Source organism: Anguilla rostrata, chromosome 1 (genome assembly GCF_018555375.3).
Source record: "Anguilla rostrata isolate EN2019 chromosome 1, ASM1855537v3, whole genome shotgun sequence".
In the NCBI taxonomy this organism is placed as follows: domain Eukaryota; kingdom Metazoa; phylum Chordata; class Actinopteri; order Anguilliformes; family Anguillidae; genus Anguilla; species Anguilla rostrata.
Genome location: NC_057933.1, coordinates 14632013 through 14658395, shown reverse-complemented (window position 1 = coordinate 14658395; position 26383 = coordinate 14632013). Strand labels below are relative to the sequence as shown.

At 46.0% G+C, this 26383-nt stretch overlaps 1 protein-coding gene across 1 annotated transcript; it reads right to left on the bottom strand.

Moving 5' to 3' along the window:
• Nucleotides 1–363: 363 nt before the first annotated feature.
• LOC135248872 (protein kinase C eta type-like) lies at nucleotides 364–17276 on the bottom strand. The gene is made up of 3 exons (XM_064323892.1): nucleotides 14668–17276; nucleotides 7784–7847; nucleotides 364–545 (listed from the first exon to the last, which is right to left on the bottom strand). Exons 1-3 carry the CDS (start codon nucleotides 15016–15018, stop codon nucleotides 388–390), a joined length of 573 nt encoding a protein of 190 aa, XP_064179962.1. The 5' UTR covers nucleotides 15019–17276; the 3' UTR covers nucleotides 364–387.
• Between the last annotated feature and the right edge of the window lie 9107 nt (nucleotides 17277–26383).

Here is a 26383-nt window from a genome sequence, read left to right as displayed (position 1 = left end):
CCTATCAACATACATTCAAGTCAACAACACCACATTGGACACACACACACACACATACACACAAGCACACACACACACACACACACATGCACAGTCCACACACACACATATATACGCACACACACACTCAAGAACACACGTACACATACATAGTCATACATAAGCGCACACACACACACACACACACCCACACACACTCAGACATGTGTGAAGACGCAAACCGCTCATTTCACTGATGTCTGGATCGTGACTTTCCCTCCTGAAGGAAGACAGTCATTTAGAATGAGCCAGAGAATGACGGAGGAGGCTTCTCAGTGTGTATTCAGATGCACTGTGGCCAGCCCTGCAGTAGCGTTCCCCCATGTGAAGGTCAAACCCCCCCAGCTCTCACCAGATGAACTCCTTGCAGTGGCAGCAGAAGGTGGGCTGCCGGAGGAAGGTGGACATGAACTTGTGCCCATTGACCTGATGGATCTTCCGCCGCACCGCCCCCTGCCGCTGCCGGTTGAACTGCTTGTACTGCCTCTCGCTTCCCACGGCATCGTCTGGGGAGGGGAGGGGGGGGGGGAGATGATGCAGCAATGTAAAAACAAAGAGATAAAGGCTGAGGACAGCAGGTTTGGGGGGGGGGGGGTGGCGAGAGCACAGTGTACACGGTGCAGCTACATCCAACACACTTCTCGAGCCAGTGGGTCACGGGTGAGGAGTGTGTGCAGTGTGAGGGCCGTGTGCAGAAAGACCACTTTAGAGCACATCACTCTGCTGACGGTAAAACTGCGTCACAGATGGTAAAAATGTTTTTTAAAAAGACCACGACCACCCTGTGCTCAGTGTTCTGCCTGAACACCAGGCTGTGGCGGTGGGGAGTGAGACGTCATTAATGACTGAGCACTCCGCCACTTCTCCTCTCGCTTCACAGAAGAGAGGCTGGAACAGGAAGCCCACACACAGGCCTCACACCGCCCAGGCGAGCGTGATATCACTTCACCACAAAGCCGTACAGAGCTGCTGACTGCTTGAGTTATACTTCATTTTCAACAACATGACCGTGCTGCAGTCTGTTTGTACCCGACTGTTATGTAGTACATATTGGACATGTCACAATAAAACAGTGCAGAAAATTAGATACGCTGCATGCTCAAAAGCTGGACGACTATATTACTCATACAAGTGAAAATATTTTGTTTAGAGTAATTTTTTATTGTTCGCAATTGTTCACATCCCAAATAATTATTTAAAATCTAACCAAAATAAATCTGCATTCACCTGCTACATTTGATCATAGGAAACTGTATTGTGGCCTGCCATGGCATTCTGTTGTAATCGGGTATAAAATGAGGTAGCCTAACACACATATAAAATCCATGTTATTTATCACCAAGCACTAAGAATTCTCAGGAGCAATAACACGAAAGCGTGCCAAACTTCACAAGTCAGGAAATGGTCACATGCGCTACAATTAAGCAACACACACCAATGATGGGTTTGGCGTCAGAAAAGGTTTGGTATGACATTTCTGTGCTGTAACCACCATATTTACCTTCACGTAAATATGGTGGTTACAAAGAAATAAAAACAATTATAAACCTGAGGCCTAATTCTCAAGAATTGTTTGGTCAGCTAATGGTCTAACCTTACCATTAAGTTCAGTGATTTGTAATATGAATATCTGAATAAACAGTGGAGCCGAAGTCTTCTGTTGTGTTTTTAACTCAGTGTATCTAGGATTAAGAACCTGGTCTTTGGCTCTAGCATTACCACCCTATGTGCACCTCTCAATAGTGAAAGGGCCAGAGGCATGTTTCCGTGGTTTCCATAGTAATGCTCTTGACAAGTCCACTGCTGATAATTCAGTAATAAAAGGTTCACAAGCTAAAGGTTAGACATTTACAATTAAATGGAAAAGTACTGGGACAGTGGCACCAATTTTTGTGTTGTTTTGGCTCAGTACTCTAGCACACTGGTTTTGAAACAAAACAATGACTATGAGATGTCAAAATCAATTGTTTGATACATAGGTAGGAAGCAAGAATATATTTGTGAGCTCATTACATTACATTACATTACATTACAGGCATTTGGCAGACGCTCTTATCCAGCTTAGCAATAGCTTACAACCTGGCAGACCATGAAAGACCAAATTGGATGACCAAAGAATACTTTAAATTGTGAAGAACAACCCTTTTTCAACTGTCAAACAGATCAGGATGTATGTCATAGATGTCAAAGATTACTATAAAGAGAAAACTACACCAGCATAACCACAGAGATTTCACAGCAACATGGGAACCACTGGCATACCTAAAGAACACAATGGTCATTTTGCTAAAAAAAAATACATCAACAGTGGAGTTCTGCAACAAAGTCTTATGAACAGGTGATATGAGTATTAACCTGTACCAAAGTAAAAGAAAGAGGAAAGTGTGGAGAAAGGAACTGCTCGTGATAAAAAGCACCCCTTTATCTGTGAAACATGGTGGAGGTAGTGTTATGGCAGAAACATTTTAACTGCTCAGATTCAGCCAAATTCCTCAAAACTACACTGGACGGCACTTCACCTTGCAGCGGGACAATGACCCCAAACATACTGCCAAAGCAACCAAGGAGTTTTTCAGGGCTTAAAAAGAGGAATGTTCTAGACTGGCCAAGTTAATTACCTGTCCTGAATCCAACTGAACATGCGTTTCACTTGCTGAAGATGAGACTGAAGCCAAAACGCCTCAGAAACAAACTGAAACTGGAGGTGGCCGCAGTACAGGCCTGGCGGGGCAGCACCAGGGAGCATACCCAGCATCTGGTGATGTCTACGGGTTGCAGACATCACCATCACACTTATTTCAAATCCAATGTGCTGGAGCACAGATCCAAAACGACAAAAACTGCGTCACTGCCCGAATACATTTGCATTTAACTGCAGGTTAAGAGTCACGACTGCAACGAACAGCTTTATCACAGATATCAAATTAAAATCTGCGTGGTTTAAAATAACGTGAATATATGACCACTGCACTAACAAACCAAACGCAGTATCATAAACATGCTACCAGTTTAGCGCTAACGTAGAGCCTGTGCAGCAGACAGAACTCAGTGACCCCATGCAAAACAGAGGACTAATCCAGGGTGCTGTCATCTTCCTATGCGTATTTGGACATGTCCCCCCCCTACAGACCCCTCTCTCCAGCGCCACGCTCTCCAGCGGCGTGTGGGACGGGCGACAGCCGTGGGCGTGTCAGCGCTGCGCTGAAGGCAGGATGTGAAACTGGCCTGCGTGTTCGCCGCTCTGTCCCTTGAGCCCGCGCGGCGCATGTGTGTCAGAGGCAAACGGACACGCCTTCCGAAGCACAGCGTTACCGAGGCCCGGGAGGAAGCAGTGCGTGACGGAGGGGCGGGTACGACGGCACCGCACAGACCGCACCTGGGACGCCACGGCCCTGATACACCCCCCCCAGGCCAGGCCATGTTTGTGAGGACATCACAGGCTGCCCTGCTGTCTGGAACCCTGCAGGTATTTAGCCAGCGGTCACAGCCCTACTGAGGCACAGGACACACGGCCTACAGTACGTACGATACTGGAAACTCACAATAGAGTGCTTCCATAAAAGTGGGCAAACTGTGGATCAACTGTGGGGGCAAACCAGCATCAGGGAAGCTCTAAGCATGTCCAAAATCAATATCAGCAAAATCACACAGTCACACAGCAGCGATGTACTGTGGCATAATATTGGCAGCACCATGTTATAATTCTAAAAGACTACTGTACTAAACTACAGTAGCTTTTTAAAACCAGGTCAGCATCAGGGTTACAGAAAAAGGGGAACTTGGAGAGAAATGAAACTGAATCTGCGTACATCTGATAGCACACTGATATGCCCCTTAGTATCTTTGCAAGCCCCTGTGCCATTACACAGCTACACAGTCCTGCAAGCCCAAGCCTGTGTCAATACACAGGTACACAGTCCTACAAGCTCAAGTCTGTGTCAGTACACTATTCTTGCATTGTTTCCTGTGTCATGGTGACATGGCTCCTGGAGAGTCCTGGTTGGTTCTGCACACGGCACTGCGGGCCCTGTTCAGAGTCAAACATCTGGCCTGACTGAAATAAGAATAGCTCCGGCTCAGATACAGGAAGCACCACAGAACCAGTGCTCCCAGGTGGTGTATGGTTGAGTATCAGGCACTGCTACAATACGCATTTAGACCTCCGGTGCAATACCTACACATGCATGTATTTTGAGGGTGTGCATATTTGTGGGCACCATCTCTAAATCATGGAGGACGCGGACATTGAAAATAAAACCACAGTTAAAAAAGCAAAGGCCTTCGTAACAATCCCTGCATGGAAGAAAGAAAGAAAGATGAACGGGAAGATGGACGGACAGGAAGACGGATAGGAAGAAAGATGGAGAAAAACAAGAATACCGCAGACAGACATGATCTGACCGATTGGTCAACTGAACACTGAAACCAGAAGTGTTGAGCGCAGTTAGGCCTTATCGGGATCAAAGCGCCTAATAAATGGCGACGCAAGAAGGTGATTATTAAACGTGACAAGTTGTACTGAGCATTGACAGGAAACAAAATGAATTCAGAATCAGGCAGAGAGGCAGATCTCAACACTGTTTAGAAAATGAACAGCGCTTGGAAGAAAGAAGGGCCACAACAAGTCTGCAAAAGAAGCCAAAGGTCGCTGAAAAGGAGGTGAATTATGCAGAAAGCTGACTACTGGGGAAACCGTGTATGTTCTAAAGATAATCTCATTACCATTGCTTTGGTTAAAGGCCAGCTTAAGCTAAGGTTTATAACTACACGCTGAGAGTTACCTAGTTAAAAAATAGGATCACATTAACGTGTCATTTTAAATTGGTGAGTCGACGTCAATTTCAACACGTTGGTTAGAAATATTTCCTCATCGACCTCCATGCTGGATGCGCACGTGTCTCACAGGTTCTACTGTACTCCCAAATCCATTACAAGCACACCGCCTCTGACATGTTGAGTCACCTTGGGTGAAAGTGGGCTGACTGAACTGAGCGCCACACCGGCCATGAAGAACAGCATTACCCAGGAGCACCACTGGCAACGAAAACGCTGGTCATGAAAACCAGGCTGCCTCCGGAGGCGGTTTAAAGCCGAGAGGCCCCGCTGTGGCTCAGGGCCGACGTGCGGGCGAGACTTCTGCTTCCACTTCTATCTCGAAGTTCAGTTTTCTCTACTGGACTCAATATGAGTCAAGCGCCCCTGCTAATGATGGGGCCGCGGCAGTTCACAGAAGCGTGCGGGTCACACTACAGAGGGCTGGACCGGAGAAGCTGACTGGTGGTGGACACGGGAGGCGGCAGGAAGGCAGATTAGCGGTTACGCCGATCGTGCACTCTCATCACAGAGGAAGCGGAGGGACGGAGCGCAGCGGGCTAGGCCAGCATTAAATCTTATCAGCTGCAGCATTTAAATCTTCTCATCGATGCGAAAGTCACGCCCACTCGGCCGCCTAACGCCGGGCACCCACCGCACGTGTAGCGTAAGCGGCGCGTAAGCAGCACGGCGAAGCAGCATGGCGCGGCGCGTCGCGTGTCTACACGGGTTCCGTTTGTGTCGCGCAAAGGCTTGCTTAAAGCTCTATATTCCTAGTAGCTCTCGCAGTCTGCAGTGGGATTACATTGTGTATTTCACGTTTGTTCACGACTGCTGATTATGGGTTAAGTGAATACTTGGTGAGAGACCTTTTTCAGTTAGTTAATTTGTTAATATTTTCTTAACTCATGTAAATACATGAGGAAGTAAACGCTTTTAAAAGAATTACCATAAGCTTAAATCGTAACGTAGCCTGCATAATAATCAATCTCAAACTGTATTAATTTATTTGCTTGGTTAACAAGCGTGCCAATTTTATGAAGAATATGTAATGATCATAATAATAATATATAATCCGTAATCAACCATTGGGAATTCCCATGTCGTCTTGTCATTCACGTCAAAATTTTTTTATAGTATCAGATTTAGTAAAATCAGCAAAAAGATAACAGTTTAAACTTGAAGGGATATGAACACCACAACGCCATGAACACCGGAAGCATTGAAGTACAAGTGCAATAAAGGCTTGCTTACAACTTCATTTATAAAATAGGTGCATTTTCATCGGCAAGACCACGAAATAATCAGATTTTTTAAAGCTCTGTGGATTATCTGATTTTTATTAACAAGCCCTTTTTGAAAGCATGGCGAACGAAGACATCGGAGAAGTCAAATAGGCTGAGCAATGGTTGGTTAAAAACTACCTACACTCGAGCTAACAAACCGCTGCTCGGTGCATTCACTTCTACGTCATTCAATAGGCTGCATCTTTCTGTGGTGTATTTTCAAATTTACCCCACCCCCTCCGCAAAATAAGATAGCGAAACTAAGTTTGCCTTTCCCCCAAGTTCCAGTTTCTTTTCTTTTTTTTCTTTTTTTCTGCAAGGACAATACAAAAACGAAAAGGCTTGTATTTTTTAGCTGCTTATAAAATATCTGGGAGGGAGGGAGGGAGGGAGGGAACTAGGGACACACCCCCGGTAGCCTAATATAAGGATGAAATACAAATCAGAGCATGTATACCTAGCATTTTAGAGTATATTTCTGTGTATAAACAGGTCATCATGACGCGCGGCAAGCAGAAAAATAGAACAGAGGCGAAAAACTACGCTTCAGTTCGCTTGTGTCGCACAAGTTTCGCACCCGGTTCACGCCGCGTTCGCAGCTGGTGTAGAGGACATCATTCGCTGCCGTTGTAATAACAGTACTTAAACTACGCTTCGCTTACGCGCGTTGTGCGCTCGCGGCCGCTACGCGTGCGGTGGGTGTCCGGCTTAAGACACGGCAGGTTTTTGTGACAAGGCCAACGGCATTTGTCTGAGGCACGTGCAGGAGCCCCGGGCCCCTCAGTGTTTGATAAAGGGTGTTCATAACTGCCTCTCTTCAGGCCACCCTCCACAGCCCTGGCGTAACCACTGCTGGGCTTCAAAAATAAGCCAATCACCAGCCAAGGGGCCCAGGTTGCTAAGGAAGAATTCAGCTCATTTTGCTAAATGCATTACTTTTTTTGTGGTTGAAATACATAGCGGGGGCAGCTCGATTCACTACCGTAAGCTATAAATCAACCGTTTTCACAATTCTGTCATGTTCGGCAAAACGAGATTTCTGATTCTAGGTTTCCCATGAAGCAGCCGAGCGAGATCACAGAGACGCACAGACGAAGGGCTGGCAGTGAACTACGGGAGCTCGAGGCGAGGGAAACACGGAGAGGACTGCGCGAGCCGTCTGTCAGGACGAAGTCTGAAAGACAGGAACGTCGCATCGGCACGCCGGCTCACTCAGCTGACAGGACAAGCGTCCACACGCAGGAAAATGATTGATTCGGAAGTTGCCAAGATAAAAGTACCCCAGAGCACAACGTAGCCTACACTCACTTTTCATTTCATACAGTAGGAGTTCTCCCCAGCTATTTAATCAGGAGAAATCTGTGTAAATTTTAGGAGGGCTGTCTGATAAAACATATTGCTCTGGGTGTTTTTATAGCTGTCTGGCGGCGGTGCTAGAGGTTCACACACTGGGTCTAGGATACACTGATGCTGGCTTCAGTACACTTGAAAACCTGTTTGCCTATAAGTGAACACGTAAAGTGAACATGTATGGTGTCACTATGCAGCACACGCCCGCTCCATCCTGAACGGGGTCACGTCAGCAGGCTGTGAGGTCAGCGATAAGGATCGTGCAGGGGGGGGGGGGGGGGGGGGAGGCGTCTTACCGTCGATGAAGGCGCCTGTAATAGAGATCACAATGTACACCTTGCCCTCGGGCTCCAAGTCCACCTGAGCACAAAGACAGGAAACAGACAGGAAACAGCACCGTTAGTGTGCGGCAGGTGGGGGAAAACCCAAAGTCAAAGGAGGATTCATTCAGCTATCGTGGGTACGGGGGAGAAATGGGTGATGGAGCATTCACAGCACAGGAACTGGTCACCGGGAAGCATTTTAAATGGGATGGCCAGGTGACTCATTCCAGCACTTGTATGCGAGACAAACAGACTTCCCCAATTTAGCCACCTTGGCTCCCAGCAATAAACACTGTGCTGCAAGCTACAGGTCAGTCCTGATCTACCGCAATACAGAAAAACCCTCTGAAAACACAGCTGAAGGCAACTGAAACCTGTTCCTCCAGAAAAGACAGGAGATTGTATCTTGGGAGAGATGTGGTGCACTGTTCTGACAAATGACCTTTCCTTTGTTACTTGCAAAACAATGCTCGCACATACGTACACATGCATGAACAGACACACACATGCACACATACTTTCAAAAGACCAGAAAGAACGCCACGCCTACAGCTGCTGTATTGCATTTCTGAACCCAATTAACCCTTCAAGGTGTAAGATCACAAATATGCAATTCCAATGTCTGTAACTGAACATCCTAATGCTGATGTCACAATCACCACTGGTAAATGAGTGTTGGAGTTGTAGAACACTGACTTAGAACATGCTCTTCATACCAGGACACTGACTGAGAACAGGGTGAGGAGACAGCACTCTCAGTCTGTGAACCTGCCACAGCTGCTGTTCTCACTGCCCAAGGGTGAGACAGTGACGTTCAAGCGAATGTTTCATCAGGTAACATTAAAGCAGTGGAGGTGGCGACACAAAACCACACACAGTAGTCACATAGCAGACGTGCGGGGGAGACACTCAGATCAACACTCTTTCACACTCTTCTCGCATTCTCTTATATAGGAGGTCACCCAGTGTAAAACTGTGTGATAAATGTGTGTGTGTGTGTGTGTGTGTGTGTGTGTGTGAGCGCGGTGTGTGCACACGTCTGTATTTACAAGTAGTAATACATGGGGAATGCCAGCAATGCTAAGAGGAGAAGAATGGAGAGCAGGTTGGTCTGGTTCAGCTAGCTGCCATAAATGCCGTGGTTTCCTCGCAGGAAGTAGCCGATATACAGACAAGACCATGGGGAAGAACGCTATCAATTTATAATTCAAAACTGCCAACTGTGCTTCACTGCCAATTTAATAACAACCACCCATTACACTACTTTCAATGTTTTTGAGCAAGCTTTCAGCTTTAAAGCATCTACTGGGCTAGGGCTACACTGAGAGACAGGTCTTAGCTTTGTGACCAACTTGAAGCCAGAGGGAAACCACAGAGAAGGCTTAAGCTGAGAGAGAGAGAGAAAAAAAGTGTCCGCTCACACCTTCCTACGTGTTCGCTCACAATGGAAAACAGGGGGCAGGTGAAGACAAACCCCTGCCCCCTCACTCTTTATCTCCCTCCATCATAGACTTTCATTTTGAATATTTCTTTAAAAAAAAAAAAAACTCATTGTGCTCACACCACTGATCCGTGACACGCCCAGATGTCTTCTCCGAGCTCTGTAGTAGGCCGAACTGCTGAAGCGTGCAGAAAATAAGTGTGCCTTCTAGAACAGGATGCGATGGTCATGGGGAGCCATATTTATAAGAAGGAAGTGTGCTTGATTGGGAACTACTCAGTAGTGAAGGATTTTGAGGTGATTCCGGGGGGAATTCTACCCTCTTTCCTGCTAGTCCTGAGACAACTTCACTTTAAAGTTCAAGAGTACCAAGGGTACGTCTTATAGAGAGGCCCGAAACAACATAGCACTGTTTGTGCACGTGCATGTGTGTGTGTGTGTGTGTGTGCACATATATACAGTATATACACATAGTATATAAAGTACATGTATACATACATATATACGTACATACATGCTCTTTACCACAAATAGCCTGCTCCTCCAAATACTGAATCATGTGGCTGCAATGTACAGAAAAAAGCATGCAAACATGGCAAAGAAGTTTAAGGTTGTTCGACCAAACATTAAAATGGGTGACCTAAACTGAGCAACTTTGACCACGGTATGTTTGTTGGTACCCGACGTGGTGGTTCCAGCATCTCAGAAACAGCTGCCCTGCTGGGATTTTCCTGCGCTACAGTCTCTAGAGTTTACAGAGAATGGTGTGATAAATTAAAATAAAAGCCAGTGAGCGGCAGTTCTGTGGGTGAAAACGCCTTGTTAATGTGAGAGGTCAGAGAAGAATCGGCAAACTCGATCAAGCTAACTGGAAGTCCACAAACGCTCAAATAGTAGCTGTTTACAAGAATGGTGTGCAGAAGGGCATCCCTGAACACACAACAGCAGCAGAAGAAGAGTTCCACTCACGTCAGCTAAGAACAGGAAAACGAGGCTACAGTGGGCATGCGATCATCAAAACTGGATGACTGGAGATGGGAAAAACATTGCCTGGTCTGATGAATCTTTATTTCTGAGAGTAGGGTCAGAATTTGGCATAAATGACATGACTCCATGGATCCATCCTGCCTTGAGTCAATAGTGCAAGCTGGTGATGGTGATGCAATGGACTATAAAATGCTTACTTGGCACACATTAGGCCCCGTGATACCTTTTAAGCATTACTTGAATGCCACAGTTTACCTAAGCATTGATACTGACCATGTGCATTCCTTTATGGTCACAGACTACACTTTTTCAAATGGATACTTCTAGCAGGATAATGCACCATATCACAAAAACGCAACATCTCAAGTGGGTTCCACAAACATGACAGTGAGTTCAGTTAGCTCCAATTGCCTGCACAGTCTCCAGATCTCAATCCAATAGAGAACCTTTGGGATGTGGCAGAGGCTTGCAGCATGAAAGTGTGGCCAAAAAATCTGCGTAACTGTGTGATGCTATAGAGTCAACATGGACAAAATCCCAAAGGAATGTTTCTGTTGAATCCATGCTGTGGATTTCTGGCTGTTCTGGAGGAAAAAGGTGGCCACTGACTACATACCCACATATGCATACATACATATATATTCAAAGGCATTACATTCAGCAATTGATAACCATCCAGTCTACATTTCTGTAACATACAGATTAATTGCATATTTTACTCCTTTGTATTACCTGCATTTTGTACATAGGTAATGCAATATTTGGTACTCTAACAAACAATCAAACTGTCCCCATTTCAAAAGTAAACTATATTCTATAGTTTAGGATAGTCTATAGTTTATAACTACAGTTTAACAGTTTACTTCCACACGTGGGAAACACATCCACACCAAGTGTCTACAGGTTTCAAAGAGTAGCATCAGGTCCATCAACCTCTCTTAAATAACACCCAGGATATAACTCTAATGCCCCTCACACCCCCACACATAATATCACATCCGCCCTGTGTGTCAAAAAGACAGTGTGAAGACAATGCCACACGTTCACAAAACGGGCGCTGAGTGGAAAGTGTGGGGTGGAAACTTCGGCCCACTGCAGGAGAGTGGGCCGAAAGCAAAGAAGAGCAGAGTCACATGGGCAGCAGGAGCCCAGGGAGATGTGACAGCATGGTTATGACTCAGAGTCTCTGGTCCACGCTATTCCTGTAGCTAAAACCTCACGCACATCTGCAAATGCGGCCGGCTGTACGAGCTCGACGCAAGAAATGAGGAACATGAGTGCGCACCATAGAGAGACATTCAACCCCAGTTTTTACCCAAGCTGTCCCCTCCATGTGATGCACGATGGTGGGCTATTTCAGACTGATAACAAAAGGTTTAACACATCTAGTGCTGAACATACGTCGAATGAAACTGAAGTGGGGTGTCATACCGCTGCTTTTGGGAGAACTTACAGCATCTCAAATACAAGCAAGTTGCACTCGGAAGAAGGAAGACAAATATTAAGGGACGATTTAGACGATTTTTTTGGTCTTAAAAAATTTGAATTTGTTAGCTGAGGAGGAAACAGACACAAAAGCTGTGACAGTAAGTATGTGGCTGTTCAGGAAGGAACAGGCCCCCTCCTGACCCCCCTCAACCTTCTATTTGGGTTTTAATGAGTCTCGATTCCGCTGCTCATGCTAAAATTCATAATTTCTGCTGAAAGTGCTCGTTCTAATTTTGTTTTATAAAACCCTCCTAATTCAATGTATGTTATCACGCAAGTAATACTCCAAATATCAGCAGAAATCAAACAGACAATTCAATTTTTATACCTGCAGTACTTTTAGTCTTTGGGGCAGCCCTTATGACCAATAAAAATGCAGTCAAAAGTAATATGCAAGAATTTGACAAAACTAAACCAAAATCTTAAAAAAATGTTTTTTTTTTAATTCTCTGTTGCCTAGTGAAAATTATCTCTACCATGGAAGAAAGATAAATAGTTAATACCATAGCCTGCACATATTTGACCTGATTACTGAGAACCAACTGGAAAATAACAATGAGGAAAGCCTCATTGGGTACAGAGGGCATGTTTCCCACTCATGAGAGGGGAGAGCTGCAAGAGAATGTGCAGAAGAAATGGGTTTAAGTGAGGGAACTTTGAGAGAGAAAGCCCTCTGGCATTACTACAGTAAGACGGTGGGAATACTTCAGAAACACCTTTGATTGCATGCCGGGACTTGCAACACGCAAGAATTTAAAACGAGAATGAAAAAAAGAGTTTCGACTTCTGCCACACGTGATCTGTATGGTGTAAATAAAAAAAAAAAGCTCAGCTTCTCAACTCATCTGTAAAATTCCGTAATCATTAATAACTGCCCTCTTTGCTATAACAATTGCTTTTCATGCTAAGCTTTATGGTCAGATGCTTATGTTCGAAAGATATGCTTCATCAAATTAACCTCGAGCAGCAAAAAAAAAAAAAAATTATTATAAGGAGGAATCTGTCTGACCACATGCTCAATTCTTCTGAGAAAAAGGACTGCACATACTGTAACACAGGGGTGACACAGCGTTAAACATGTCACGAATAATCACACTGACATACAAACGTGCCATACCACAGAACAACACAAGTGACACCTACAGAAAGAGTTGGAATAAAACTGAATTCGGAAATAACTATTTGACCATTTCCAAAATATAGCATTCCCAACTCTCTTCACCGAAGGATTGGGACAGTCAAGCTAATGCACTTTTGCACCACACACCTCAATCAGATTTTCTCTTTCCTAATATTCGGAATGCGAGTGATACGCATCAGCCAATTAACAGTTTAATGCAATAACGCATTAAAGGACAGATTCTATTACGCAGACTTCTCTTCGACACCCTGGCTGCAATGAGGCTGTTTGCTGGCTCCTGTTCTCTGCTGTGGATTCCTGTCATTCCTGTCATAACTACTTTGACAGATGGACAGGTGCAGTAGCTTTCTCGTGTTCACACAGTGCTCGGCCATTCCAGTACCAGTCAGGAGGAAATTCTGAAAATTTCAGGGTGCCAAGCAGCAGTGAGTGGGGTGACTGGAGACACAGCGAATATCAATGCGTAATTGTCAACAGACTCCAGGGTGGACCCCTAGTTTTCGATGATCCTTTCAAGAGACTGTTCCTGTCAATGATATTCAAATACTTCTAGTCATTAACAGCTGTAAGCAGGAGTGGTAGAGTAATTCTAATGGACACAATGCATGCCGAGTGCCAACAGTGAATGTTGCAAAACACACTTCCAAACACTGTGACCTTCTGATATCAGAGAGGCCTCTGACAGTATTTTTGAGTTTTTGTATTTTGTACTTCTTGTATTTCAGCAACTGATAGCCTCACCACAGCCTTCAGAATGCCAAACATGTGATCACACCCAACATTCTTGAGCTTTCTCGACCACCTCATCACTTCAAATTTGACTGCATTATCTGTATAATAATCTATTCACATTATGTTCATGCACACGGCACCAGCTGTACATGCATGGTGCTCACAGCCTACGGTTTTTAGCACCTCGCAAAGTGTTGTCTCTCAGAAAACTGCCAGTGGAGGTTGGGGCACCAGAACGAGTGTGCGAGCGGACTGGGTCATCTGTGGTTAATGACCTCTGATGGCGCTTTGTAACTTGGGACAGAACAACTTCACCCCAACCATCAACACGGCACTAAGCCTCAGAAGAGGAGGAGCAAAGGGCCACAGCAGAGAGATTAATAACCCCCTGCTAAACCAAGGGCTGAATAATGCCCTAGAAAGGACATGTGAACAGCATTACACTGCAGAAACAGAACAAGTCCATGTCACTGTGATTGTTCATAAACTATGAAATATATTTGCACACAGGTTCAGATTCTTGATGGTCAAGCTGGGCATCCAGTCCTACACTCACAAGAGCATCGCCAGTCACAGTCCCAATATTACCTTGTTATTATTTTCTGAAGACAAATCAACAATGTGCTCCACTTGTTTCCCTAATACTTCACTACAGAAAACCATGCAAAATGTGGGCATTATTACTGAATCATCATGCAAACCCCTGCTGGACAGTCTGATTTGCTGCCCTGTTATGGAGATGACCATGCCTTGCTTATGATATGTGAGATGGCTGGTGTTAGGACTCAGAGTCAGGTAGTGATACCAGTACATTCAAAAAAAAAAAAAAAAAAAAAACCTAATTTAAATCCTAGATCTTAATAGTGAAAGGGTCAAAGGGTTAAATGGGTACAGTGAACAGAAGGAACCAGGTATAAATGAATCAATCGTAATGGCATCATCTCACATCTCAACCTAGTTTATGACTCGACCCTTAGGAATTTTGTAAACATTCCAACTGGTATCAGACTCAGAAAATAGTTCAACAATGGTATCCTCGCTAAATATGACTCCAAAGCCAAAACTCACCCATCCTTCGAAGGTTTCCTCCGTGTTGGACGTTTTAATCAGGTCCTCGAAGTGTATATTACAGTTGGCAACGAAGTCGTCATATCCAATCGGGGTGTCATGAAACACCGCAAGTTCAATTTTCTTTGCATCGTTGACGTTAAGGCAAAACTCTTCGTTGTAAGTTGGCGTGTTTGTCTTCTGCTTGGTGTGCGTCTGTCCGATTTTGCTTTCGTCCACTTTGACCAAAATATAGGGATCCAGGGGTGAAGACGTTTTATTAAACATAACGGAGTGTCGGAGAGAGGTAGATGTTGGCTTAAGGTCCACCGCCTCCCCAATCCTGAGCTTCAGGTACCCGTTGAATTTCATATTCGCTTCCTAATAGCGTATTAATATTCACAAATTTAGATAGTAGAACATAATCTACTAGTATTTATTACAACATTTAAACATAAACCTTAAAATCGTACCTAAATGTAATCAACATTTATCCTTCTGGCGTTTTTTCGTATTGCAATTGTATTCCAGTGGCACAATGGAGAAATTCTCGCAGACTGTGCTAAGGTAGGATTTAGTCTTAAAGCTCCCAACACGCTCCCCTGGTCCAGCGCATGCAATCTGGGTGTCCGTAGCCTACAGCAGCGAAATAATGCCCGTCACTACTGAAGTTGACACGTTCCGCACAAACTAATGAGGAAGGACAGTGCTAGTTCCGTGAAGGGGGAAGTAAGTTTTGAAGAATTAATGACAAGCACGCACGCTTGCGAAACTAATGAAGATAAACACTACCAGCAACCGATGTTTTCTTTCTTTTCAGGTTTTGCATTGATTCCATGCTTCCAAGATTCTGCCACACGTCCTCTTTGTCGAACAGTAGTGGTATTCGCTTTAGTCCGCCTAAAAAGGTATGTAGAAAATAGTCAAGTATATCTTGGAAATTGTAGTTTCCTTAGCACTGACGATTGTTCGTAAACTTAGTGAGAAAGTACTACAGGACTTCTACTACCGAAGTGCACCGCGTTGTTTGGTTTTGACAGCTGAGATACAGGTAAAAGTCAATAAAAAGACAAATGAAAGGACATCATCTGAACAAACCCATGCGTTTTTCTCCTCTTGAGAAAAATCACAATTAGAACCTGGAAATTTAGGAAATTATGGCATTCGACTCATATGAAGAATTCCGCATATCGGTGAAATGTGACACATAAAAATGTGTAGGCTATTCAACTTCGCAAAGAGCACCACTGTAATGTACTACTTAAAATAGTTTGATTCCCGTTGTATGCACTGGCTTACACAGCGTATTATTCCGTTAGTTATAAATCGTTGGTTCTTTGACGTTTGAATAATAGCCTACTCGCGACTGACCTTGAATTTACGCTTGTTTAGTCAGATTTTAACTTCATTTAACACTCCCTGTTGCGTACAGGCCTGCAGCGTCTCGCGTGTACACAACCGCATTGCACATACAACCAAATTGAACCACATATTAACCTATCAGCTAAGAAGTGAAAGAGCGCCTTCTGCTGTCTAGTGTAGGCTATAGAATAATTTACAGGTGCGTCCTTTCAGGGTTGGGTCCTGGCACCTGTGATCTATGTAGTTCATATGCTTGTTCACTTCACATCCATAACTTGAACAAGGACACATGTTTTGGGGCTTTGTAATTATCCCTCTAACGTGGATGGAGTACATACCTCGATTTCACAATAAGAGTGATTTTATCCAGTGTGTCTTCACTTGAATGACAGTTATTGCTCCAAGACCCACATCATTTCCGACTGCACCCACCCTCCCTGTCCTTTCTGGTTCTCTTCCATGGTAATGCACCCACTGCGATTGCCTTGGCCTCACATGGCTTGCTATGTCCAGTTTCCAGCACCCCGTGACAGGCATGGGTCTGTGACTGAGTTATCACGTGATTAGTTGAATAGGGTGTTGGTCACAGTGGTATTGTCATTAGCTTCATTAGCTGATTATTGTAGTGGTCACAGTTGTCATCAGCTTCATTAGGTGAACAGAGTAATGGTCAGAGTGGTAAGACAGTCGGCTTTGTTAGTTGAATGGAGTTGCAGTCACAGTGGTATGGTCATCAGATGCATTAGTTAAATAGGATAGAGGTCAAAAGCCTTGGACCTCCAGATGTTCTAAATAGATGTTTTAACTATGAAAACACAGCCTGAAGTAAAAACCAAACCTGACTGTAAAAAAAAAATTTGGTGCCTGTAGATGCACAAGTTGTGTAACAATTTTGGTTGCCGTGGAAGCACATCTACGCCCAGGTCTGCCCTGGGAGGCTCTGCTGATCCCTGCTCAGAGACTCAGACTGCCTCCTTCGCTGCCTCTGTGAGTGTTAATGCCGGACCCCGCAGGACCCCGCTGCGTCTCTTTCATCTGCAGGAGCGCGGCCGCGTGTGACTCCTCCTCCGCTCTCCGCCAGAGGGGGACAGGGGAAGCTGGGGAGATGTGAGGGCTGATGGACAAGCTGGCTCCTGGAGCTGGGGACTTGATTTACGCTAAGTGCCTCTTTCGCCTTTCAAACAGGGCACGTGGTGGAAGTTTTCTCAGGAACGATGGCCTCAGAGGCCTTGTAAATTACAGGAATGTACAAATGGGTGCACCGAAGAGCCCTTTCGTCTATCCTGCTTCTGTAAACCCTCACCCTCTCTTCCCGGCCCTCTCCCCCCCACCCCCCCCCCCCAGCCCTCATATCTCTGTTTTTCCCTGTCTTTGATTTTTATCTTTTTCACTGCTCTCCTCTTGCAGCCGCACACCCCCACCCTCCCGGCGAGCGTGGAGCGGTGCGGTCAATCTGAAGCGTGTCAGGATCAAAGGCTCACTGTGATTGGTGTTAGCCCTGACCTCTCACCCCCTCCCCCAACTTTCAGCACCCCGTCTCTTTCCCAGCTGCTTCAGATGAAGAGTTATAATCCCGGGAAGAAAGAGAGCCGTAACTTTCAAAAGCTCTTAACGCGGTCCTTACGCATCCCAGCGCTGGGCCTGTCTTATATAAAAGCGCCCGTCCGTACCTCCATAAAACAGCTCAGTCTCCCCGCTCGGACTGGAGCGGAACAGTCTGGGTGCTCTGTCAAAACACTGCACCTTGACCCCTCTGTTGGTCTGTCCCGGATTCCTGTCATTTCCTGTCCTGAGGAAGACTCTAAATGCTGCAGGTCTGGTTCCAAGCCCAGAAAAAAAATAAATATATTTCAAAATTGTGATTTAAAGAAACTAACCCTAGGATGAGTCAGCTTTGATGCTGCCTAATGCCTGGATTTTAAATATGTAATTTTAGTTCAGAGTCCTATGCAACTGGTGACAGCATTTCATGATAAATCAACAGTGTAATTCTGTATTTGCACAGCAGAGGGCAGAGTGACACCGCTGATTAGTCCTCAGTTCATCTTACTGTCAACTTCACACATGGATACAAGGAGCAACACATTAATATTTGGGAAGTCTCACTCACAGTCATTAACTTACACTTGGCACAGGTCATGGCATGCTTTAGTTCGCTGAGACACTCGAAGACTCCCTTAGTAAGCTGAAGCCTTCATTCACATTTTACACCTTTCTCTCCAGTCTGTTTGTAATTTGGTTAAATTCAACATGCTTCTTTGACATAAATAGCCACACATTTCTGTATAGAGTGCAAATCTCTCACACACACATTTATAAGCACTCACCTACATTAACTCCTCATACTGAGACACGCACACACACACACACACACACACACACACACACACACACACACACACACACACACCACACACAAACACACACGCACACACGCACACGCACACCACACACCACACAGCCACGACACCCCACACACACACACACACGCACACACACACAGCACACCACACACACACACACACACCACACGCACACACACACACAACACACACACACACACACACACACACACACACACACACACACACACACACACACACAAACGAAAGGCAGCTTATGTGAGGCAGTTTGTGAGAGGCTGAGGGCCTGCAGGTGAAGCTCAGTGGTGCGTTGGCTGGCCGTTCGGCTCGGAGCGCCTGAGCGCTGCCCTTTCATCGGGCCGGGCAGCGCGGTGACGGACCCTCTCCCCTCGGAGCGCAGCGGCGGGCGAGGTGCGGGGTTAACCCCGACGCACCCCTCTGTAATTCCCCCTCTCTAATCCCCGGAGGAGTGGGCCTGGGGTCGAGGGCCGAGGAGCGGCCCTGCCAATCATCCGTCTGTTTGCTTTTTTACCTCCGATTCCTCCCCCCTCCCTCCCCCCCTCCTTCCTCGTCTTGGCAGAGTTGTTTTCTTTAGGATTAGCCCTACCCTTTTTTTAGGGAAGCAATTTAACCGCTGCTCCGGCTGGCATTTTTACGATCTTGTAAGATAATTTGTTTGGCTTCTCTGTTTTCACAACTGTCCTCCTTGCTCTTATTTTCTCTCCTTTTCCCCTCCCTGCAGCTGTTGTCATTCCCCGATACTGAGTAATGGCCTCATACTTACACACTTGTGAACTCAGATATTCACCCATAATTTTATGTGCGCGCACGCACACACACACACACACTCTCACGCAGGCACACACATATATGAACCTTTTGGGGCGAGGGGTTTCTGCAGACTTTAGTGGGAGTTCTGGGACTATACAGGGGGAGACAGGACAATTATATGGGGGTATGCAATGGAATCCAGTCAAAACTGGATGACACACCGGAGAGCCAGTGAAATGGTGGCAAACAGGTAACTGTAGTAACACACTGTGATGGACAGGCAGGTAACATCCTTTAACTTACCCACTCCAGTCAACAGCTGCTGTTTGAGGGAGAAAATACTCCTGCCGTCTCTGTCCTGAATGGACGAGGTTTGGCACCGGCACCATCTCCACGGTAACAGCACGGAGCAGGTATCAGTTATCTGGACTGAGTCCCGTCAGTAAAAGCACTGCACATAAACACCTGGTTAATGGCTCAGAAATTGTACTTCTGCTGCAGACGGTGGGTGTACCCAGGGAGTTGCATGTCCCATAATGCAACTTTACAGGAATAACTCTTTCTGCACCATGACTGCCTTTACAGCTCTCAGGGCGTTGGTGACTTATTGCCTAGCGTACGTTCCAGTTTCCCTTTCTTACTGCAGCTGGATTGGGCCAGTCCTTTCCTCTGCACCCCATCCAGGGGCTACAGCTAATGGACCCCCTGTATTTGCCTAGTGCTGGGAGGAGTGGTATGTGAAGGCCAGCAGTCACAGCAGGTACATCCCAGTGTGTGTGAGCGGTCCCCACAGTGTGTGTGAGCAGTCCCCACAGTGTCTGTGAGCGGTCCCCACAGTATGTGTGAGCGGTCCCCACAGTGTGTGTGAGCGGTCCCCACAGTGTGTGTGAGCAGTCATCCCAGTATGTGTGAGCGGTCCCCACATTGTGTGTGAGCAATCACCCCAATGATGGACCCATTTGGGATTGATACACTAACATTCAAAATGGATTAAGGCTTCTGTGGTCTAAACTGTTCTGTTCAAGATATTTTAAATAAGTCCTGGATTACTGGCCACTTCACATTATTGATATTGTACTAGGAGTCTGCTTCTGAGTGAGCAATCGTATGAAGAAGAGAGCCATACACAAACTTATTCAAGAAACATGCATACAGCATACACACATATGAACACACACACACGCACACACACACACACACACACACACACGCCTATATTATAGGTCTTTAGAGGTATAGCCCCTCTGCAAATTTAAACAAGCAGTACTATAAATTAAAATAAAAACAAAACAACAGAAAAAAACACAGCATATAATTCACTGTCATAAAAGTTGATTTGGTGCTAAGTATCTTTTTTCACAGGTCTACATTTCATACTGGCACTCTGTCAGAGGGGAAACACGATACATTAATTGAAGTGCAGGTCGGGGGGGAGGGGAGAGGGAGAGAGAGAGCGCTCTTTGTGTGGGTCAAGCTTAGACCACATAACCCACCCCCCCATAACAAGAGTTTAATGAAGTGAGCAAGGAGAGAGCTCTAACATAACAGCACTTGAAGGAGGTATTAAATATTACTCCCCTCCCTCCCCCAATGCTCCTTGCCCCACTCCCTGAGGCCTCGCAGGCAGAATCCAGTTTCATATTTTTGGGAAAAGTGGAATAACTACAGCACAAATCCTGTACGCATAAAAAAAGACTGTGGATGCCCCATTAACTTACAGAGGCTTGTACAATTACTGCACAGAGTTTACAATTTGTTTTCAGCTTTGCCTGTCTCTCTGTGGAGAAAGGAGGGCCAAAGGGCTGGGGAAAATCAGAGGGAGGGAGGGAGGGAGGAGAAGGAGAGAGAGGGAGGGAGGGAGAGGGTAAAATAGGACACAGTCGGCAAGAGAAGGCATCGAGATGAGAAAGCGTTAAAGAAAAGGAAACTGCTGGAAACGCAGAGGGAGGAATGGAGAGAGGAACCCCGAACGCGCCCGGACGCCGCGGGCCCATGTGACAGCAGGGCGGGCTGGGGAGGAGGGGGGAGGGGGTGCAGGGCGGGGGAAGGCGGGGGAGAGAAGGTATGTCCCGGGCTCTCCTCAGTAATTGGGTCCAGATGTGCTGCGGTCCTTGCGCCAGCGAGGCGTCAGGGTTGCATTAAGGGCTCAGCGGAAGGCATCGGGAAGGGGAGATACCCCCCCCCCCAAAAAAAAACTACCCCAGCCCTTCCCAAAATCACGGTCCCTTCACTGGCTCATACCACACCAACTGCTGTGCCATGCACAAATCTCTCCCTGGCTGGATCAGGGCTGCCATGGAAACAGAGTGGTGAGCACCGTGGGGTGGGGCTAGGACACATACCAGGGCGGATGACTGACAGGCAGCCCTTCCTTCAGCAACCTTGGTATGCAGTCCAGATCACCAAATATTTGGATTACACTGTAATTCAATTTGGCAACGGCTCATGAAAGTTTACACTGGTGCAATGCGGTAACCGTTCCGTCCTGCGATAGTCCCGCTCTCAACGCAATCAAGTGTGCTCTTTCGAAATGTACTGCAACGGCGGTAAACAAACCCAGCAAATTAGGTCTGCCGGTCACTCGATCGTATTTTGTTGCCAAAAAGTCCTGATCTTCTCTCGTTTCATAGTGAAGCAGCAATACAGTTTCATTGTGCGTATTCTTTTTGTTTTATGGTCACGACAGTAGAAATAGCGCTGATTTGGATAAATTCACATCACTGTTGCTTTGTCTGTTGTGTCCAGGCATTTTTGTGTCCCTCAGTGCTATTTCTTTTCTGAGGATCTGTAGACCTGCTCAGCCAAAATAAGGAGCCTGTCATCTCTTTCTCAGCCCCACTCAGCTTTTCGACCACCATTCTAGCTGCCCTAGTCTTTTCAATCTGTACTGAGGCTTGTTTGCTAGCATGCAATCACCCACATAAAGGAGAGGACCACGGAAAGGAGAGGACCACGGGGCCTGCAGCATTCAGTCAAGAGTTTTTGATTTGCAGCCACTTGATAAGAAAAGGCGGTGAGATAAAGCTTTTGGTGGCCTGTTCACACACAGCCATTGGAGCGCAATGCCTACCAGGGTCACATCTGTGTGGGTCAAAGGTCAAGTACATCTTGGGAGGAACAGTTCTGCTGTCAGTTATGGGTGTGCAGAAACATGTCAAAGGAGGGTATTTGTACTCAAGGGCATCAGAAAAGGTTTAATGCATTCGTCGCCAGCTCACAAAACATGTTTTTATCCAGTATGTGTAAACATTCAGGCTGAACACTGGAGGGTTCACAATTGATAGGTACAGGGTGACTGAGCTGAATTCCAAGAGAAAATCGGACCTTTATAACTGGCAAGTAATTTGCTTCTGACAATAAAGTATAGAAATCCCAGATAGCCCTGAGCTTGTCACCTCAGTATCAAAGGACGTATAGTCTGCCAGCATGTCAGAAAGCTTCAGAAACCTCTAATGCAAAATGTATTAATAGATGCGTTTAAAAAACAAATATTTACAAAGATTTTAATATTTATATTTACTCAGATTGCGTGAAAGGGAAAATAGGTGGTGGGGGTGGGGGGGAGTTAGAACCCATTCTGCGGTCTTAACAGAGATTTCAAACTGTGCGATGTTCTGCTCCTGACAGGGAGAGCACAGTTAGTGATAGACCATGAAATCAATTGAGAAGAGAGAGACGAGCCAGGAGACAGGAGAGGATGGGTGGGAGGAAGGCCCGGTGGGGTCGTGGGGATGGGGGGCTGAGGCCAGGGGAGGATGGGGCGGGTGGTTGGTTCAGCCAGACCGAACTTATAAGTCATAGAAAGACTTATAGAATACTTTAGTACCTGCCATTGCCGCAGCCAACGTATATGCTACTCCTGAGCTGCGTGACAAGGCCTCCACTATCAGGTATCACATATAACTGCAGGTACAAAAATTACGCTGGAAGGGAGAGCAGAGGTCATGTGATCCTTCTCTGTGTTAGACTGTCAGTCTGTTTTTCTGTGAGTGAGAAAACTGACAGATCTGGGGCAGATCTGAATAAAACTAGGTGAAATTTCTGCCTTCAGGACAGAGAAGAAATGTTTGGATTTTCGGGCTGCTGGGAGTGGTAGAGGTTCTGTGTGTATGCTGCTGTAGTTATCGGCTGTACTGAGGGTGGTCTATGGCTCTGAGCAAGAGTTAATATGCTTTTCCATGAGCGCCCCAAGCCAGCAGCTTAAAACTTTAAGGTCCCCCGTTCATCCTGACCCCAGCCCCACAGATGCCTCTGATCCTCTGACCTGCCCGCCTCCACCTCTGAGCTGACCTGCGGCCAGACACCTTTACGCCTGACTGAGCGAACATCGTCTTGCTCCTGTGAAATGGCTTACCGCATTAAATGCAAAATGAAGCTAGCACATCTACAGCACAGCTAAGGGGAATGGCATCTGCATGGGCACAGTAACTAGCCCACTCCAGCAGCGATTTGGTCTCCATCAGCTCAGAATCTCCAGGTGGTGGTTGTGGTGGTGGTGGTGGGGGGGGGTTCTGACAGCACCTCTCCTGGGTTCTCAGTAGCAGCAGGAAGTGTACTTGGCAGACCTGCTTCTGCTCTCATTCATAGTCATGTGAACTGTACACTTATTGGCAAGCAGCTCAGCACCTGAGACTCTTTCCTACATAGACCAGATGCCTGTGTCCAAGGCCCAGTTAATAGCAGGAACAGTTTCCCCCTGTCCACTCCAATAACTGAGCTGGAGATGGCAGTCATTGTGGAGTTAGGGTTGTGGGGCCCAGACCTGGTTCAAAACTTCAGCTGAACCTCTAGACCCAGCCAGGTGCCCCATGGCTACCTTCTCCTGGGCCACACACTACACATGCCCACTGGACATGAAAGAATCACACCTTCACTGTATGTGTGAATACGTGTGAGTAAAGTGTGGAAGTGTGAATATATGTGTGTGTACCCACACATCACTGAAGAGGTCTTGTGGGGACTCATCTATTATAAACTATGTGCCCACTTGCGCTTTGTTATATCTAAGAGGCAGGTTCACTTCCCATGAAAGCATTGCTCAAGCTTAAGAAATGGGCAAGTTAGGGCCTTGGTGATCACCGTGGGAACGCTCCTTCGGCTCCGCCCACTGCCAGGACAACCAAGGGACAACAGCGCAAGAATAAAAACATGACTGACAAACAGGCAAGTCTGTAATTCTGTCCCAACACAGCCCAGCTTCACTCCTCCATCCCAGCTATAAACCCATTAGTGACGCTCAATTTGACAGCATGTGAGGGCGACGGTCCTCGGTAATCCTGCAGGTGCGGCAGAGAAGGTGGATTAAAACGAGTCTGAGGAGAGGAAGAGGAGTTTCTTACTCAGGTGTTCGACCCTTTGTCAATGCCAGGAGGACTGCTCCTGGATCTGTCCTGTCCCTTGATAATTACTGCAGCTTTGGGATTGGATTGTGAGAACGGGGATTCCACTCTACCATGAAGACTACTGTGGTGACAGAAAAGGCCATCTCCAGAATTGCTCTTTCTGAGCAACAAAAGGCAATTTTATTTTACACCAATTTGCAATGTCAATTCCAAATATAGATCCATCCCATCTCTGCCAGATCCTCTGTGTGTCGGGGGCAGCCAAGCTGCTGGAGCTGCTCGGGCAGGTCACAGAGAAATGACTGGTGTCCACTGTCACAAGGGTTATGCTACTGAATGACACCCTCCCTCCTTAGGGTGGCGGCATGACTAATAATTTATTGAGCTGCAGGATTTGCAGCCACAGCAAAACCGGTAAACTGTTTTTATCCTTTCCAAGCCTGGTTTGATTGACGTCTGGAGTCGGGATAACAGCTTAAGCTGTAAAAAGCTTGGAAAAGGCTTTCAGTCTTTTCCCCCATTTAACGGGGGGCCCAAGCTTATACTAGAAGTGCACTATCACTATGAATACTAATACGATTCACATTCATTTGTGGTCTAAATGGCATGGCAGGAATTTGCAGCTGGGAATCTATAATGTTAAAATGTGTAAAGAATACAATAAAGGAATGTGCTGCGTGTGAGGAAATGACTCCACCATTCCAAATTATAAAGCCATTTAAAGTGTAAAATCTAAACAGACAACCTTAAAACTCTGGTCTGAATCGGAGAGGCTGGGAAATAAGGGGTGGAGACAGTCAGGTCGTGAACAATGGAAGCCCTTTTTTGCACTAGTTTCAAGCTCCACAACCACTGTACTTTGCCTCAAAGATCCAAGTGTCAACACACAAGGGATAAAACTCTGTGAGCAGTTTTTATGTTCTGTCTATGTTGTGTGCCTGAGTTTAGTGCAGGGCTATTAATGAAAATCCCAGTATTGCATTTATGGCTGAGAAAAACATAAGACTGTCCAACAAGCTTATTGTTTTTACAATTATCTCACTGGCCATTCCAAATCTCTTCAGAGAACTCAGATTCCAGGCAAGCATTCTTGCCTAATGCAGTCAATGTTTTGGACCAGAGGGGTCGGGACCCCAAAACCCCCTGGCTAATGAAACAAGGTGTTTCTGTTTGTCTGGATTTGAGGAGACCCCAAGAAGCATCTCGGTGGGAGATCCACACAGGGCACTATGGGTAAAAGCTTGTCTGGAGGACACAGTCTTCAGGGGTAAACGCTGTCACTTCTGGAATATAAAAAACAAAAAGAAGACGAAACAGGACAGCGTGTCACAATCTCCAAAAAAACATAAAACGGCCGAGCGCGCGATCAGCGCCTCTTAAAAGAATGTCGGAACAGAAAGAGCAGCCGAAGGCGTCAGCGGGAGCTTCGCTTTATTGCCCCCGGGTCAGGACGCCGGGAGTGTCCTGGATACTCGCCCAGGAGCCAGTTTGAGTTTTGGGAACACAAAAACATTGCTGCCTCCTCTCCTAAGAAGACAAGCTCTTTTTCCCAGTGATGAAAACATCTCCAGTACCCACAAAATAACTGTCCTCCAAATGCCCGTCTATTATCCAAGACTGCGCTGCATTGGCTGGCGCATACAGCTGTCCATCAGAACAGTTTTATAAAAATGAATATGCTGCTAATGAGAATCTGAGGTTTTGGCATGAGGATTGGCTGTACTAAACAACAACTAAAAGATATTCAAAAATAGAAACATACTCTGTTCATATATATTTATATAACCTTCATATGAAATCATCTCTAACATAATAATTCCTCCAGAATAAACAGATTTCTACATTCATTCTCATTTCTGTTTAGTCATGAGCTAGTTTTCTGTAACCAAACAAGCACAG